The sequence below is a fragment of the Diospyros lotus genome, unplaced genomic scaffold (genome assembly GCF_014633365.1).
Source record: "Diospyros lotus cultivar Yz01 unplaced genomic scaffold, ASM1463336v1 superscaf1, whole genome shotgun sequence".
Taxonomy (NCBI): domain Eukaryota; kingdom Viridiplantae; phylum Streptophyta; class Magnoliopsida; order Ericales; family Ebenaceae; genus Diospyros; species Diospyros lotus.
In genome coordinates, this window is record NW_026267104.1 from 3,540,978 (window position 1) to 3,555,183 (window position 14,206).

The 14,206-nt window shown below is 36.7% G+C and overlaps 2 protein-coding genes across 2 annotated transcripts in view; one reads left to right on the forward strand and one right to left on the reverse strand.

Annotated features, from left to right (window-relative positions):
• The window catches only part of LOC127792986 (uncharacterized), a 29,995-nt gene extending 23,762 nt beyond the window's left edge, over positions 1 to 6,233 (reverse strand). Inside the window, exons 1-2 of the mRNA XM_052323705.1 lie at positions 5,804 to 6,233; positions 72 to 5,043 (exon numbers count right to left, since the gene is read on the reverse strand). Of these exons, the coding sequence (XP_052179665.1) occupies positions 72 to 5,043; positions 5,804 to 6,078 (5,247 nt within the window). The 5' untranslated portion in view covers positions 6,079 to 6,233. The remainder of the gene's footprint in view (positions 1 to 71; positions 5,044 to 5,803) is intronic.
• A 3,116-nt stretch (positions 6,234 to 9,349) lies between these two features.
• On the forward strand, positions 9,350 to 10,178 carry LOC127792848 (diphthamide biosynthesis protein 3). The gene has a single exon (XM_052323463.1). It carries the CDS (start codon positions 9,589 to 9,591, stop codon positions 9,832 to 9,834), a length of 246 nt encoding a protein of 81 aa, XP_052179423.1. The 5' UTR covers positions 9,350 to 9,588; the 3' UTR covers positions 9,835 to 10,178.
• Positions 10,179 to 14,206: the final 4,028 nt, after the last annotated feature.

The following is a 14,206-nucleotide window of genomic DNA, read 5'->3' on the forward strand; positions in this document are numbered from 1 at the left end:
AATACATGTCTGGTCAAAATCTCATCAGAATTTTTCAGCTTACCATGAAATTCTAAGAATTAGGATCTCACCTGCCATGGCAACAATGGAGCTGTCGAAAGAGCAGTTTCAAGCGTATCTTTCAACTCCGCTCCATAGTTTAGAAGAATGTTCAAGACGTATAGGGTAGCCCTCAGAGTGTAGCTGGCAGTCTTTTGGTTCAAAGTTTCACAGAAAGATGCAGCTAAATGACCATCAGAACACTTGAAAGATGAATATGAAAGATAATGTATGAAAGCTTGTGCCGCATGCCCAAAAAGAGAAACCCTTCTTCTCCTCAAAGACCACCAAATACCAACTAAATCATCAACTGAGGACAACAGTGCAGGTTCTTCAAGGCCAACATTTGCAGATAAAAAGTATTTCTGCAACTGAGATATCAGCATGGTAGAAAGAAGTTCACCATTGGAACTTTCTGCCCCTGGTGCCCCAGCTGCAGCTTCAATAGTACTCACCACATCCTGCACCAAAGCCATCACATAGTTCTCCTTGCTCAAAGATTCAAGCTGAAAATTGCCCTCTCCCCCTTCCTCGTTCAAATTTTCTGAATCACTCCTTTTATGAAGAAGCTGCACAACAATAGATGTAACTTTTAATAACTCTTCTTCAGTTAACTTAAATCTGTCAGGTAGAACTTCCGGAGCAAGAATGGAAGAAAAGCAGCATGATTGAAGGGCCATCTCATTTGGGGCATAGAAAGATGATTGGGCTTGATGATAACACCATGAGGCATATGAAATCCATGACTTGCCCAAGGAGGGGCAGAGACGAGATGACAACTTTGTAGCTGTACCCACAAGTTCTTCAACAATAAGACCCACATTTGGTTTTGAGCTTATCTTATCATCACTGAAGCCAGTTGCCCCTTTGTCAATAGAAGAAAAATCTGTTATGTTGAAATCTGCCAACATCTTGAGGACAGTATCCCCAAAATTCATATCTGAAGAATCCTTTCTTAACCAGTCTGAAAGTTTCAGGCATGCCTTTGCATATAAAAAATTGTCATCAGCATCAGACACAAAAGACGATGAAGAAACCAAGCAGGGATGGAGAAATGACCAAAGATTTGTCAGAGCATCCCCAAACCTGTTTTCAGCATGCATCAGCAGGATGCCCTCATACTGCAAGCTTTTCATTAGAAAATTATGATACCTTCCTTCAGAATAAGATTGTGCATGATCTCTGAGATAGTTACCAAGGCGGTTTGCCAACATTAGGTTTCTCTGTTTACGGGCTAAACTTAACAAATTCTTGGAGAGCTTCAGAGTCACCAATGAGGATGGAAGGATAGTTCGGTAAACCCGGTGAACTTTCAGCCACATGTTGCAATCTTGATGAACTTGGTTGATCGGGGATTTCAAAATGTGGATATATGAACTCAGTAATGACTGAAGCTTTTTGTCTTGGTTTCCTTTTTGTTTGCAGCTTTCTTCAAATGCAAAGATACAGTGCAACTGGGTGCAATATGCTGCAGCCTCTGTCAACCCATCAAGTGGCAAAACAGACAATGGTTCTTCCAGCATTGATTTCGCTTTCTGTATATCGTGTGACACTTTCTCCACCTTCCCTTCAATTTGAAGTAGCAGAGCTTGTAAAAGCATCTGTTCACTCCTTTGCAAGGCCAATTTGGGATCAATCGTGAGTTCACTGCTGCTTTTAGGTGTCAAATCCAGGCATGCCCATGCTGCCTGAAAATCACCCTCATCAAAGCGAGCCAAGGCATGAATTGCATTTATTTCATTTCCAGCTGTAGTTAGTGCACCTGAGTAGCTCTTCCCTGCATACTTAGCACGAAGTGTTTGCAGCTCCAATAGCCAAGATTCTAAGGACTTCCAATCAGAAACAGCAGCATAACTCTCAATAATGCGATGAATAGCAAACTGCACACCATCAGAACCCATAGAACTGAGTGACTCTTCCTCCTGTAATAAATGAGTAAAGTGAGCAGCAGCCTTTTCATACTGGCCCTCGGCCTGATAAACAAGTCCCATGATCCACGAAAAAGGTCCAAAAACCTCACCATGACTCACATCACAGTTCTCATCTGTAAACAAGGAAGAGAATGCTGTGGTAGCCCATTTTTGCAGGCCAATCAAAGCTTCGGATTCATGAACTTTACACAAAGCTAACGACATGTGAAGTAGAACCCTTGAGACATCTTCCATCAATCTTCCCCTCATATTATGAAGATTCTCAACCGTCTGTGCCCTAGGTTTATCCTTTAAAGCTGAAGCCAAAGTATTTCTAAGGTCCTGCAAACGCACAGTACAGTAATGGATTGTAGCATGATGACATTGTAGTGCCAATCCAGCATTCATCATTGGCTCACATATGCGAGAAAACCACTCCTCGCAGACTTTTCTATTTGCCCGAAAGAACAATGAGCTCTGCCTTGAAGCAGATGGTATACTGGTAGACCCATCATATGCATTAAATACATTTTTCTTCAAGGCCTCAACAAAATCCAGTAATAACCTCATTGGTAACAAGTGAATGCAAGACGAACCTGTAATATTTAAGTTCCCATCATTTTTCTCATTATCAAGCTGTAGTACATGTGCAATGTCCAAAAGCATGCGTTCCAGTGCTGCAAAAGTTTGGGTGGGTCCACCAAGGTTGGTGCGAAGACGTGTAGTAATACAGTATCTAGCTGCTTCATGTATAGCCCACCATGCACCAGCATGGATATTAACTGAGCAGATCCTTTCAAGGACATCTTCCTCTACTTTAATCTCCAATCCCAAGTCATTCACACCAGTATTTCCTGTTTCTTCTAGTTGAGCTAAAGAAGATCCCTTTGAACTCCGACAAGTATGAATGAGCCGTGGGATCCAAGAAGAAAGTGGCATCTTCCATCTTTGTGAAATGAAACTCAAGATGGAAACAAGCTGCTGTGAATTAAGTTGCTGAGGCAGTTGCTTGAGGGCAAATACTTGCCTCCAGTGCAAGTTATAACTATAACCTAACCTAGGAGCAGTAGCCCTAGAAGCGTCAACAGTTCCACAGTTGTGTAGACCACATACATAGATTGTAAGGGGCAATATGTTGGAAAGCATCTTTAGAAAGGCATTTTTTATGTCACTATCTGGATCACCAAGTCTTTCAAGGATCACTTCAGTAATGGCAACAAAGTGTGTCGGATGAATGAGTTTCGCCTGCAGAAGCAAGTCCAGAACTGATGCAACATGAGATCTCACTTTTGGTTCCCTATCTGATGCAGCATCCAAAACTGAAAAAACCAAATTCTCAACTACACCAACATATGAAAATGCTTCACAAGGATAGATTGTTGCACTAGTTTTCTTGTATACATCAACAACACCCTCACAGAATTTATAGATCCAGTTAGCGGCTTCTATTTTGACTGCCAATGGAGAGGAAATGTGAAAGGCTTTGACAAGAAGGGGAATATACTTCTGCAAATGCTCAAAAATCAGACTAGGAAGTCCATCCTTGATATTCTCATCATCTCGTAGTGTTTCACTTGCAATGTCAACAGAGCCTTTTCTGTTTATATGTTTCCTCACAGACGATTTGCTAAAAAACTCAAACATGGTTAGCTGTTCCAATGTCTTGAAAACATTAACTTGCAACTCTACAAAACCCTGAATTGGCAAGTTGAAAGGATTTAATTTCTCAAGAATAAAAGAGGACAATCTTTCTGACCTCTCAATATAAAAAGCATCAAGCTCTGCCCCTGCACTCAAACTGTTACCCCGCCCCAGAGAAACACAGCTTAGTAGAACTTTCAAGTCAAATTTAATCAATGCAAAGAATTCAGGCTTTGAATAAGATTTATCACCAAACAAGCTATTAGACTTGTCTCTATTTAATAAGGTACTTTCCAGCATGCCCTTCAACAGCTCTAGTTCTTCAAGCAAGGAAGTCACTGCTTGTTCAACAACTTCATTCTTTCCATGTTGCAGTAGGAAAATATAAGTAGCAGCACAACTTCCTGTGACCAGGTGATTTGGATGCAAACGCAACTGAGATATAGGTGAGTCAAATTTCAATATCTTCTGTGCAGATGATGGAAGGAGGCCAAGTTTTTGTAGTGACAATAGCTGAAGATTAGTTTTAAGAACCCCATGAACCTGAAAAGAAGTAATCCTTCCAGCCAATGTATGTAGATTGAGGTTATCCATTTCCAAGCTCTGAGACAACACATCAACTGCAAGGGGGTAAAAGGATGAAAACCGATCACTTAGAATTTCTGCCAAGAGTGTCAAACATCTCCAGGAATCCTCAATCCATTTTGACCACCCAAATTTTTTTCCAACCATGGATAAGCATCCTAACAAAAGAAGAACCATTTTGCTAAGAGGTTCAATTATTTGTTCAAGTAAATTCACCTCAAGCAAACCAGAAGCCGTTGACTGCAAAACTGTACAAAAACATGACAGCAAAGCAAGTAATCTCTGAAATTGTTGTGGGGTTCCAGCACTCCCATCCTGTAGCAACACATCCATATCTCCCAAGAACTTTGACAGCAATCCTAAAGAGAACTTAAGACTATTCACCCAATGTTTCTGAAATTGCAAAAAGCTATCCATAATAACACGTCTATCAGACTCAGCAAGGTCCCGTACCATAGCCCACCCCAGAAGCAGATCAACAATATCAACAAAGTGAGGTTGAAAACATCTAAAAAATTTCAATGATATCAGAGTTAAAACACCCAAAAGCTGGTGCAATAAACTTAAGGAAGTTCTCTCATCCTCAAGAAGCTCTTGGCATGCTTTAAGAATTGGTAGCGCATATCTCTCAATTGCACCAAGATCTCCAACATTAAGAAACTCTCGAAGACTTTCAAGAGCCAATTCTGTTGCCCCATCTCCAGCACCAACATTAGAAAGCAAAGGCAGTGCCCAACCAATAAACCGATCAACCAAACTCCCAAGTATAACATGGTTTTGCCTTCCATTTGAAGATACATGGATAGAACACAGCACAGAGCACAAAGCCCCATAGGCTGTAGCTGCCGCCTGGCACACCAAATATGATCTAAACCAATATTTCACAGAAAAGAAAAAGAATAAATAATAAATAAATAAGTTAATCAAATGAAAAGCATTACTTAAAAATCCATTTAAGATCATTCTGCAGTTTTCCTAATTGAAATTAGTTCATGCATCAATTCAATCCCTAAACTTGGTTCCAAGTTTAAAAATTGTAACTAGTATTAAACAAAGATTCATAGGCGAAAAGATGATTGCATATGTTTTGGAAATATAATACAGATCCTCTGCATACAGCTAACTTCCAAACTTAGTGTGCAGTAAACACATCTTTTCCATTGAAGTGAATATGTTCCCAGTTGAACTAACAATCGATTATAAACAGTAGAGTTTGACACCAATACAAGACCAGTTCTATAATCAATCCTGATTACGTTACTTTATGTAACATTTTAAAAAAAAAAAAACAACAATTTAGATCTTCCCGAAATATGAAGGAAACTCTGAATGGAATCAACTTGCAAAACTAGAGTGGTAACCAATCTTTGTCGGTGAAAAAAGGAAACTAATTCTGTAACCTTTCTTAACTATTTTAGGTCATGTATCGATTTCCTCCCCTAATTACTTGTGAATACAAAAATTGTACTGCAAACGCAAAAGGTTAAAAAATATCACAATGATCAAGAATCCAGAGAATAATGCTTAGTAAATCCATCTTCGTCTTTAGGCATTTTAGTTCGATTAACAAGCAATTGTATGTCTGATGTTTTCACGAGAAAGAGCAGCAATGGAGAACGGACGCTCACTTGTCGGAAAGAAGTTGAGAGAAACCCTGGGCAAGGAAAGAAGCGGAGTGAGTGACGAGGAGCGAGTTCGGAGGGTACAGAATGGCGCGGTGGAGATTGTTGATGGCAGCGAGGCGAGACGACTCGTCTTCCTCGGAGGCGGCAGTGTTAGGGGCGGAGGCGGAAGAATGAGTCGCATCGCCACCGGTTCCGCCAGCAACGCCGCTGGCTTTGGGGAGAGCGGCGGAGAGCAGCGCCGCGAGCTGTTGCTGTTGGTGGTGGAGTCCTTGCATCATCGCTCTTGTAGAATCGCCTTCGCATCGCTCTCGCACATTCTCTCTCTCTCTCTCCTTCTCTTCTCACTTTCTACTTTCGTCTTCTTCTTCGCTTTTCTCCGTTCACCGACTCGCACTTCTCTACTTAATTATTTCTATCCTCGCCGGCGACTTGATCGCAGATGAACTTGTGTTACTTTTTCTTTTCTTTATTGCGTCATTTCCCATAAATAGATGATAAATCAATCCCCTCTCTTTCAACCACAACACTTGGTGCAAAAGGTGAGCCCCACACATTGCTATATATATACGTGATACAGATTAATCATAATATATGATAGCGCATTAGGTAGGAGAAATAGTATATGGTGCCCATAAAAAATCATCTTATAAGAGGGAAAAGCTCTCACACTATTGTTGTCATAACTCGAATCTGCATTCTTAAATGTAATCTGTTACATAAAAAATGATGATCAAATAAATGTAAACTCGACAGAAATTCAAAGTCTACAGCAAAAGCTAAGACATGACTAGCTTGAGCCCTCGTGTCTTTGTGGTGGTTTGTTGCTTTGTACTTCACTTTTGGAATCTAAAGTCACAAGTTGGAGGATAAGTAACGTAATAGCTACATTTGTAACAATGCAATCAATTTTTTTGATTGGCACCAAAAAAAAAAAAAAAAAAACACTTCCCCACCATAATAAAATCCACATACAACCAGAAGTGCTTTACCCAATAACCACCATGGAAAGGCATGCAAAATGTCCACGTATTAGCAATATTTTTAATCACTTACAAATTAATTTGTTAATAACTCAATATGTAAGACTAGCCCAAAAAATATTAAAATAATTAGTGACCATTTAAATTGCAAAATAGGATCTTATTGGGCTCAATGTAAATCTATCTACACCATGTTATGAGCATGAAATTGTGGGCTTCATTAGAGTTTACACCATATTGGAATGATTTTCATATTATAAAGTTCATGAATTTATATAAAGAGACTGATAACATTATTAATAAAATCTTAGCAATGTATCGTACTTGTCAAGTACATTGAACGACAAAACAAAATCGTCTTTTAATTACTTTTGGATTCTTCCGCAATGTTCTTTTGAGTTATTTTTATCTTCACTTTAATTGAAAAAACAAATATACCTTTGATTTTAATTTTATTATTTTTGGTAAAATATTTAAGAATGTTTTAAAATAAATGCTTAAATATCACCTCATTGAGTGGGGTAAGTCTTTTAGAAGGAATGTTTAAATATTTTAGAATAATAATATTTAAGAATGTTTTAAAGTAACTAAAAATAATCTTTTAATTACTTCTGAATTATTTTGCAATGTTCTTTTGAGTTATTTTTACCTTTATTTTAATTGAAAAAACAATATATCTTTAATTTTAATTTTATTGTTTTTAGTAAAATATTTAAGAATGTTTTCAAATAAATGCTTAAATATCACCTAATTGAGTGGGGTAAGTTTTTTAGAAGGAATGTTTAAATATTTTAGAATAATAATGACATTTCCTCTGTTAAATTTATATTAAGAGACACGATATATTAAAAAATTTATTCATATTTTTATAAATTATAAGGACATTTTTTTATTTATTTAAATATTTTTTTCTTTTATCTCTCATATCTCTTTCTTTTCGTCGCCCCTTTCCCTCTTCATACATCTGTCGAGAGATATATATAAACTTTAAATATATTAGAAAGGATGAAGATACGAAGATTTGTATTTTACTATTTTTATTTTTAATCATTATTTTTCTTTTCTTCTCAATGGAAGCCTTATGTACATTTACAAAAAAATATCGATTATGATTTTATTTAATAAAAATCAACTATTTTAGAGAGTTTTCTTTTTGCAATTATAAAAAAATCAAAGGTATACTTACAATATATTTAAGAAATTAAAGAAGTAGCCCTCACTGGCATAACACAGATAGTTCATAGGGTAGAAAATTGCACCCAATGATGCAGGTTCGAGTCATGACAGTCGCAGTGTGGGAGTTTCATCCTCTTGTGGGGATGACTCTTTGTGGGCACTATACACTATATCTCCTACCCTGAGGACCACCGTGTACCGTGATTAACCCCTCTCACATGCGTGGGGCAATGTGTGAGGAGCCTTTAAGGTGAGGGATTTCACTTTTTGCACCCAAGAAATCAAAGAAGTATCTTTAATGTAATTCTTTAAATTTCAAATTACACAAGGTATACATGATATTTTTTATACTTACAAGTGATATCTTTCTGATTTTTTAAAAATATGAAAAGAAGCATATGCAAATAAATAATTTTGTTCACATTTTATTGGGTTATTTTTTAGTAATTTTCAAATCTTTTATTAATCCTCAAACATTTTTTAATGAGGTTTAATCTTTGTTTAGAAAAGTTAATCCTCAAAATAACCCATTTTATTTCTCATATATCTTAACTTTGACTAATTGTATTGAAATAAGCTAATTAAAAATAATGTTTAATTAAGATATAAAAAAACAAAATATTAAAATAAAACAAATTCTTGGATCATGACAAGTTTAGTCATTGCATTGACTAGTGACGAGTTTTAGTGATTGGAACCTATTGCCGGGTGTGATTAATAATTTCAAATTTAAAACTCATTGATGATCAATAGAAAAAGATAGAAATAAAGAAAAGAAAAAAAAAAAAAAAGCTCCATGTATTATGACATCTTGTTTGCAACTTTGTTTGTTCTCGATATTTTGAACTTTCAACCAAATGACGAGACTAGTTGTGGTCGCTCTTGCTAAGATTTTTTCAATTTCACGAATATTTGAAATTGTAGGTTTAATACGTCATATTTATTTATGTTAGTTGTTTTGATTGAATTTTTTTTATTTTTTACTTTTTATTTTTCACTTACGTTTCAATTGCTAGAACTTATTAGCCAATAATGGGTTTTAGTGTCTAAAACCCATTGCCATTGCTTGATGAAAATTTTAGTTGACTAAAGAATATATTTTATTTTAAGTTAAATTTATTTTAATTAAGTTAATTTAATTAGCATAATTTGTAACGAGAAGGGATTTGAGAGAAAATATTAAATCAAGGGACCTCCACACTCATTGTTAAGTACAGGGTCTCTGCACAAATGGCCCTAATTACAAGACTTCAAGTGTAATTTATCTAAAAAGAGAGCTTATTATAATTTGTAGGATTCAGGGGTATTATCTGTCATTAAACAAAACCTCTGGACCGCCGATTGTAATTCAAGAATTTATATTTTCCTACCAGTCCAAACCGTAGCTCGGTCTAGTCTCTATGTGTGGCGGTTTCGTTTCAAAATGAACCAAGCCGGGCCGCCGTCAACCTGTTCGCAGCGTTCCCGAATCACGGCTATAGTTGAATCCTACAAACCCTAATCCTCGACGCTTCGATTCAAAGCCACGCCCGCTCTCAATCCCAAGCAGAGCTATCGACAGTCGAGAGTGCAATCCCGGCTATCCGGAAGCGGCACGAAGAGAATCTTCCGGGAGAAAGAGTAGCCGGAAAGATGTCCTACGACGACGTGGAGATCGAAGACATGGAGTGGAACGAGGAGCTCCAGGCGTTCACGTACCCTTGCCCATGTGGGGACTTGTTTCAGATCACCAAAGACGAGCTCAGGCTCGGCGAAGAGATCGCTCGATGCCCTAGTTGTTCCCTCTACATCACTGTTATCTACAACATCGAAGATTTCACTGGCGATTCCAAGAAGAGTGTCGAGCAATCTAAGCAACAGCCCGTTGCCGTTGCTTGAAAATCCAGATCATAATCGGTCTCATGCGTAATATATCGTGTCTCTGAACGTGCGTTTTTGTGAGTTATTGTGTTGTCGTTCGTTAAAGGGTCGTTAGTTTTCTGCTGCGCTTTCTTTTGGGCAAAATTTTGTTCTCGTTCAACGGTTATGGTTTGGGATGGGGGGTTTAGATTTGTAGGCTCTATTGGATTTTGAGATATATTTCATATTCTGGTGGAATAATTGCTAACGTTGATTTAAGGGAGAGTCTATTCACGCCAATTCAAACAATTGTGCTTTTGGATGTTTTTTTGTTATTGGTAGTGCAGAGAAAGTTAATACATCTTGCGTGATTGGAATATTTTCATGTCTCTTTTTGTTGGTGCTATCTACTACATGTATGTTCTATTCGCTTCATTCCTTCCTCAAAATGCTATATCAATGTCCTTCTTTTACGTATTTAATAGAATACTATTTGCAGTGTTGAAGTTCTGAAATTTCAATGTAAAAAATGAAAACAATAATCTTCCACATAGGTCAATTCACTCTGGATTATATGCAGCACCTGCTTTCTGATATGTTTTAGGATTTTTGTTATGAAGAGTGCTTAATGGTTCTATTGAGTGCTTCTAGTTTTTTGCCACCATCAAACAAGACCTAGCTTTATGTCCAGCTTTTTGCTTCTTTGTGTGGAGAATGGGCTTCTATTATCATTATATACCGAAGGAAGAGCAAGGATACGAGAAACAGTATTGTTTATTTATTTATTTATTTTTTGTTGTCAAATGGAGATGCTTTTTCAATCAATGCAATCTGTTTGTGGTTTCATGGCCACTGGGTAGTCATCTCTATTAGAACTTTGGAGCTTGCTTGCAGGTGGCTTGTGTTATCTCTTTGAGTTGCTGAGTTATCTTCCTTGTCATAAACAGCGAGGTGATGCACTCACTAGTGCATGCTCTCCAGGCTGTGTCCTTATCTGGTTGCACCAGCACGCAGCACCTCCATATCATTTCCATATCACCTTTGTGTTTAACTTGTAAGATGACACATGGAGAAGTTATATTTAGAAGTATGATCCGTGCACTTTGTTTCCTTTCTTTTTTCTTTTTTTCCCACTTTAACCACTTAGAATCTGTGTATCAACTAGTAAGGTTTGGACTTATGTGTGCATGAACTAGTAAGGTTTGGATGATTTTGTCCAAGCATAGAACCCATGTAGGTTGAGGGTCTGGAAGTTAGGGAATGTAGGCTAATGCTCCTGGTGCCTTCTTGTCACATTCCTAGGGTTAGCTAGGGTTGTGGTTGGAATTAGGGGGAGAAATCAGAATGATAGAATTGAAGCAGGGAGAGAAATCAACAGAAAGAGAGGGAGAATTAGAGAGAACCGGTAGAGGAATAGAGAGAATTAGAAAGAAAGGGAATTCAATTTCATTTCACATGATAACCATCCTCTTATAAGCAGCCCTTTTATAGGCATAGCTAGCTGTTAACTGTATTCCTAACAGCATCCATGTGCTTCTAACAGATTGCAAAATATCTCCTAACAAACTATTATAACTTTATTATAATATTGCCCCTCTATTGCTAGGGTCATGACACTTGTTCTTAGATTTAGCAATGGGGGTTACTCATTAGAGGTATATTTCATATGCTTATTTTCTAACTAACAGGCACTTGCTCTGCTTAGGATATTTTCTACCTGGGCATGTTCTCTTCTAGTTCCACACCTTCATTGTCTTCACCCCACTTACATGTTGATGGCCTTTCCATACAGGCTTAATTTTGGAGTACGGAAGAACTTGTTTATGTATGCTGCTCTTTATATGATAGTTGGGGGAACTTTGGACTCCTTGTTAAAGCTTAGGGTTTGCCCATGTGCACATCCCATTTAAAGGACTTATTCCTTTACCGGTTGCTTTGTGATGTGGAACCAAGAAGAAAGGGAAGAGAAGAAATCAAGGAGGATGAGGCACAAAAGAGGTGATCAAGTAGCAGAAGAATAGATCACTGAGAAGAGAATGGCTGATCCAACTAAGAAGCTGAAGATAAAAAATATATAAAAGAAGAGATGCAGAAAACATCAGAAGCTTTGGTTCTTAGTTTTAGAATCGCTATTTTTCCGCTCATTCTTTGAATAATTGGTTTTGGCCTAGAATTGCCTCTCAACTTACTAAATTTTATCAAAATATTTGGATTCGAGCATGCTAATGAGCACAAAAATCCTTCTTTGACCAGCATGGTACTAGTAAAAATTAACTCAATTTTAGTAAGAAGAAATGCTACTCCATATTTGATGAATTTGAGTTCCTTATTACCAAGTGCAAGATTAGGATTTGATTCACCTTATGGAAATTGAACAAGAAAATAATTTTCTATCCAGAACAGGGATTTGGGTAAGGAAAATTATTGTTTCCACAAGATGAACAACATAGTTAAACTGGTGCTGTTACGGGGATTCAGGAGGATGCATATACAATGAACGATGTCTAATGATGTCTTAAACCAATAAAACTTAAATCAGATGAGAGTTGAGAGGCAATCCAAGGACAGAAACAATCACTCAAAGAATGGGTGGCAAATAGTGGTTCTAAAATTGGGAACCAAAACCTTTAAGATCCAAGTGAAAGACAAGATCCTAGGCCTACTGCTCCAAGGTTAGGTTATAGTTGTAACTTGGAGCGTTTGCCCTAAAGCAACTGCCTCCAATTTTAGTCACAATAGCTTGTTCCCATTTCTAGTTTCATTTCACAGAGATGGAAGATCCCTTCTTCTTGGATGCCATGGCTCATTCAAACTTCTTTTAGAGGCTGTTTGGCTTACCCTTTTTAATTATAGCTATTAAGTTAATTAGCTGTTAGCATATAAATTGTGTAGTGTTTAAGTTAATAACGTGTTTGAATAAATGTGTTTTTAAGCTGTTAATTAATAATTATGTATTTAATTTGTAAAAGCTAATAAGTTATCAAAACTAACCAAAAGACTAAAATAGACACGATGTTAAAAAATATAAATAAAATTTATAAAAATATTATTTTTTATAAAAAAAATTACAAATTAATTTCTAAATATTAGATAAATTATACATACTTATTAAAAAATATATTAATATAATATATATATACATCTTTTATTTTTTTTAAATATTACTATTAATATATATAATACCTATATATACACTTACAGGTATAATATATGTATATATTATATATACTTTGGCTTACAAGTCGGGGGCACCACTGGCGATGGAGGAGGAGGTGACGATCGAGGTTGGAGATGACACCTAATGGTGACGATGGTAATGGAGGATGGTCGATGGTGCTCGGCGACTTGTGGCGACAGATCTGGAACCAGATCCAACGATGGCGCGACCTAATTATGCAGTGATGGCGCGACCAACACTTAGGTTGCTTGTGGCGGCCCAGTTGGACGACGACGACGACTTGGTTATGGAGGACGGGCAACGACAGCAACAACAATGACACTAATGGCTAAAGCGAAGGGAAGATGACGGGGGTAGGGTAGAATAGTCTTTTACTTGGTCAACGTGGTAGCATTTTGTGCAAAAGCTAATTTGGGTTGCCAAACACTTTACTTAAAAACGCTACTTAGCTTAAACGTTGCTTATAAGCGATTAAATCGCTAAGCCAAACAGCCACTTATTTGACTCAACTAGAAGAAACAGGAAGGAGTGGTTGGAATATGCCCTTGAAAGAATTTGTTCTATAAATATCCATTCTATGCTGGTGCAGGGTGGCCTCTACATGAAGAGGCTTGATGATCTTTGCACCAACTTTGGTGCAAGCTGATGGAAACTTAAATATCACAAGCTCATCTTATACTCGCTTTGTCACCAATTAATACCTCCATTTCAGCTTGATAATGCAGTTATTGGTAAATTTCATTAAGGTGCCTAATGCATAAGATTGGCTGCTGCTTTTTGTAAAATTACTTTTATTAAATTATAATATTATGTAAATACGATAAAATAGTACGGTACAATTAATTTTTTAAAAATTTATAAACACTCATGCATATACATAACTAATAATAGTGACTTCAAAAAATAATTTTAGTTAATGTTTTCATAATTTAAATCTTAATTCAATCCCCCATTGTGTAGTGTAAATAGTCACTGTACATGTTAAAAATTTTGAATTTACTTCTGTTCAATCGTCGATAATATTTTGACTTGTGATTCACCTGTTCAACTCAGGGTGTAGTGGACTGTGGTTTATAAAAAAAAAAATATTATTGGTACATAATATTGAGTTACATAATGATATTAAAATGTTTAAAATATTCCTCATTAAAGATGGTGAGGTGTGAGTGATATTCTTATCATTTATATACATTATATAATATAAGGTGTACATAAATAATGTATCAACAACTT

Excerpts from the sequence above, each read along its gene's own strand:
- LOC127792848 (XM_052323463.1), top strand. The coding sequence starts at position 9,589 with ATGTCCTACGACGACGTGGAGATCGAAGACATGGAGTGGAACGAGGAG.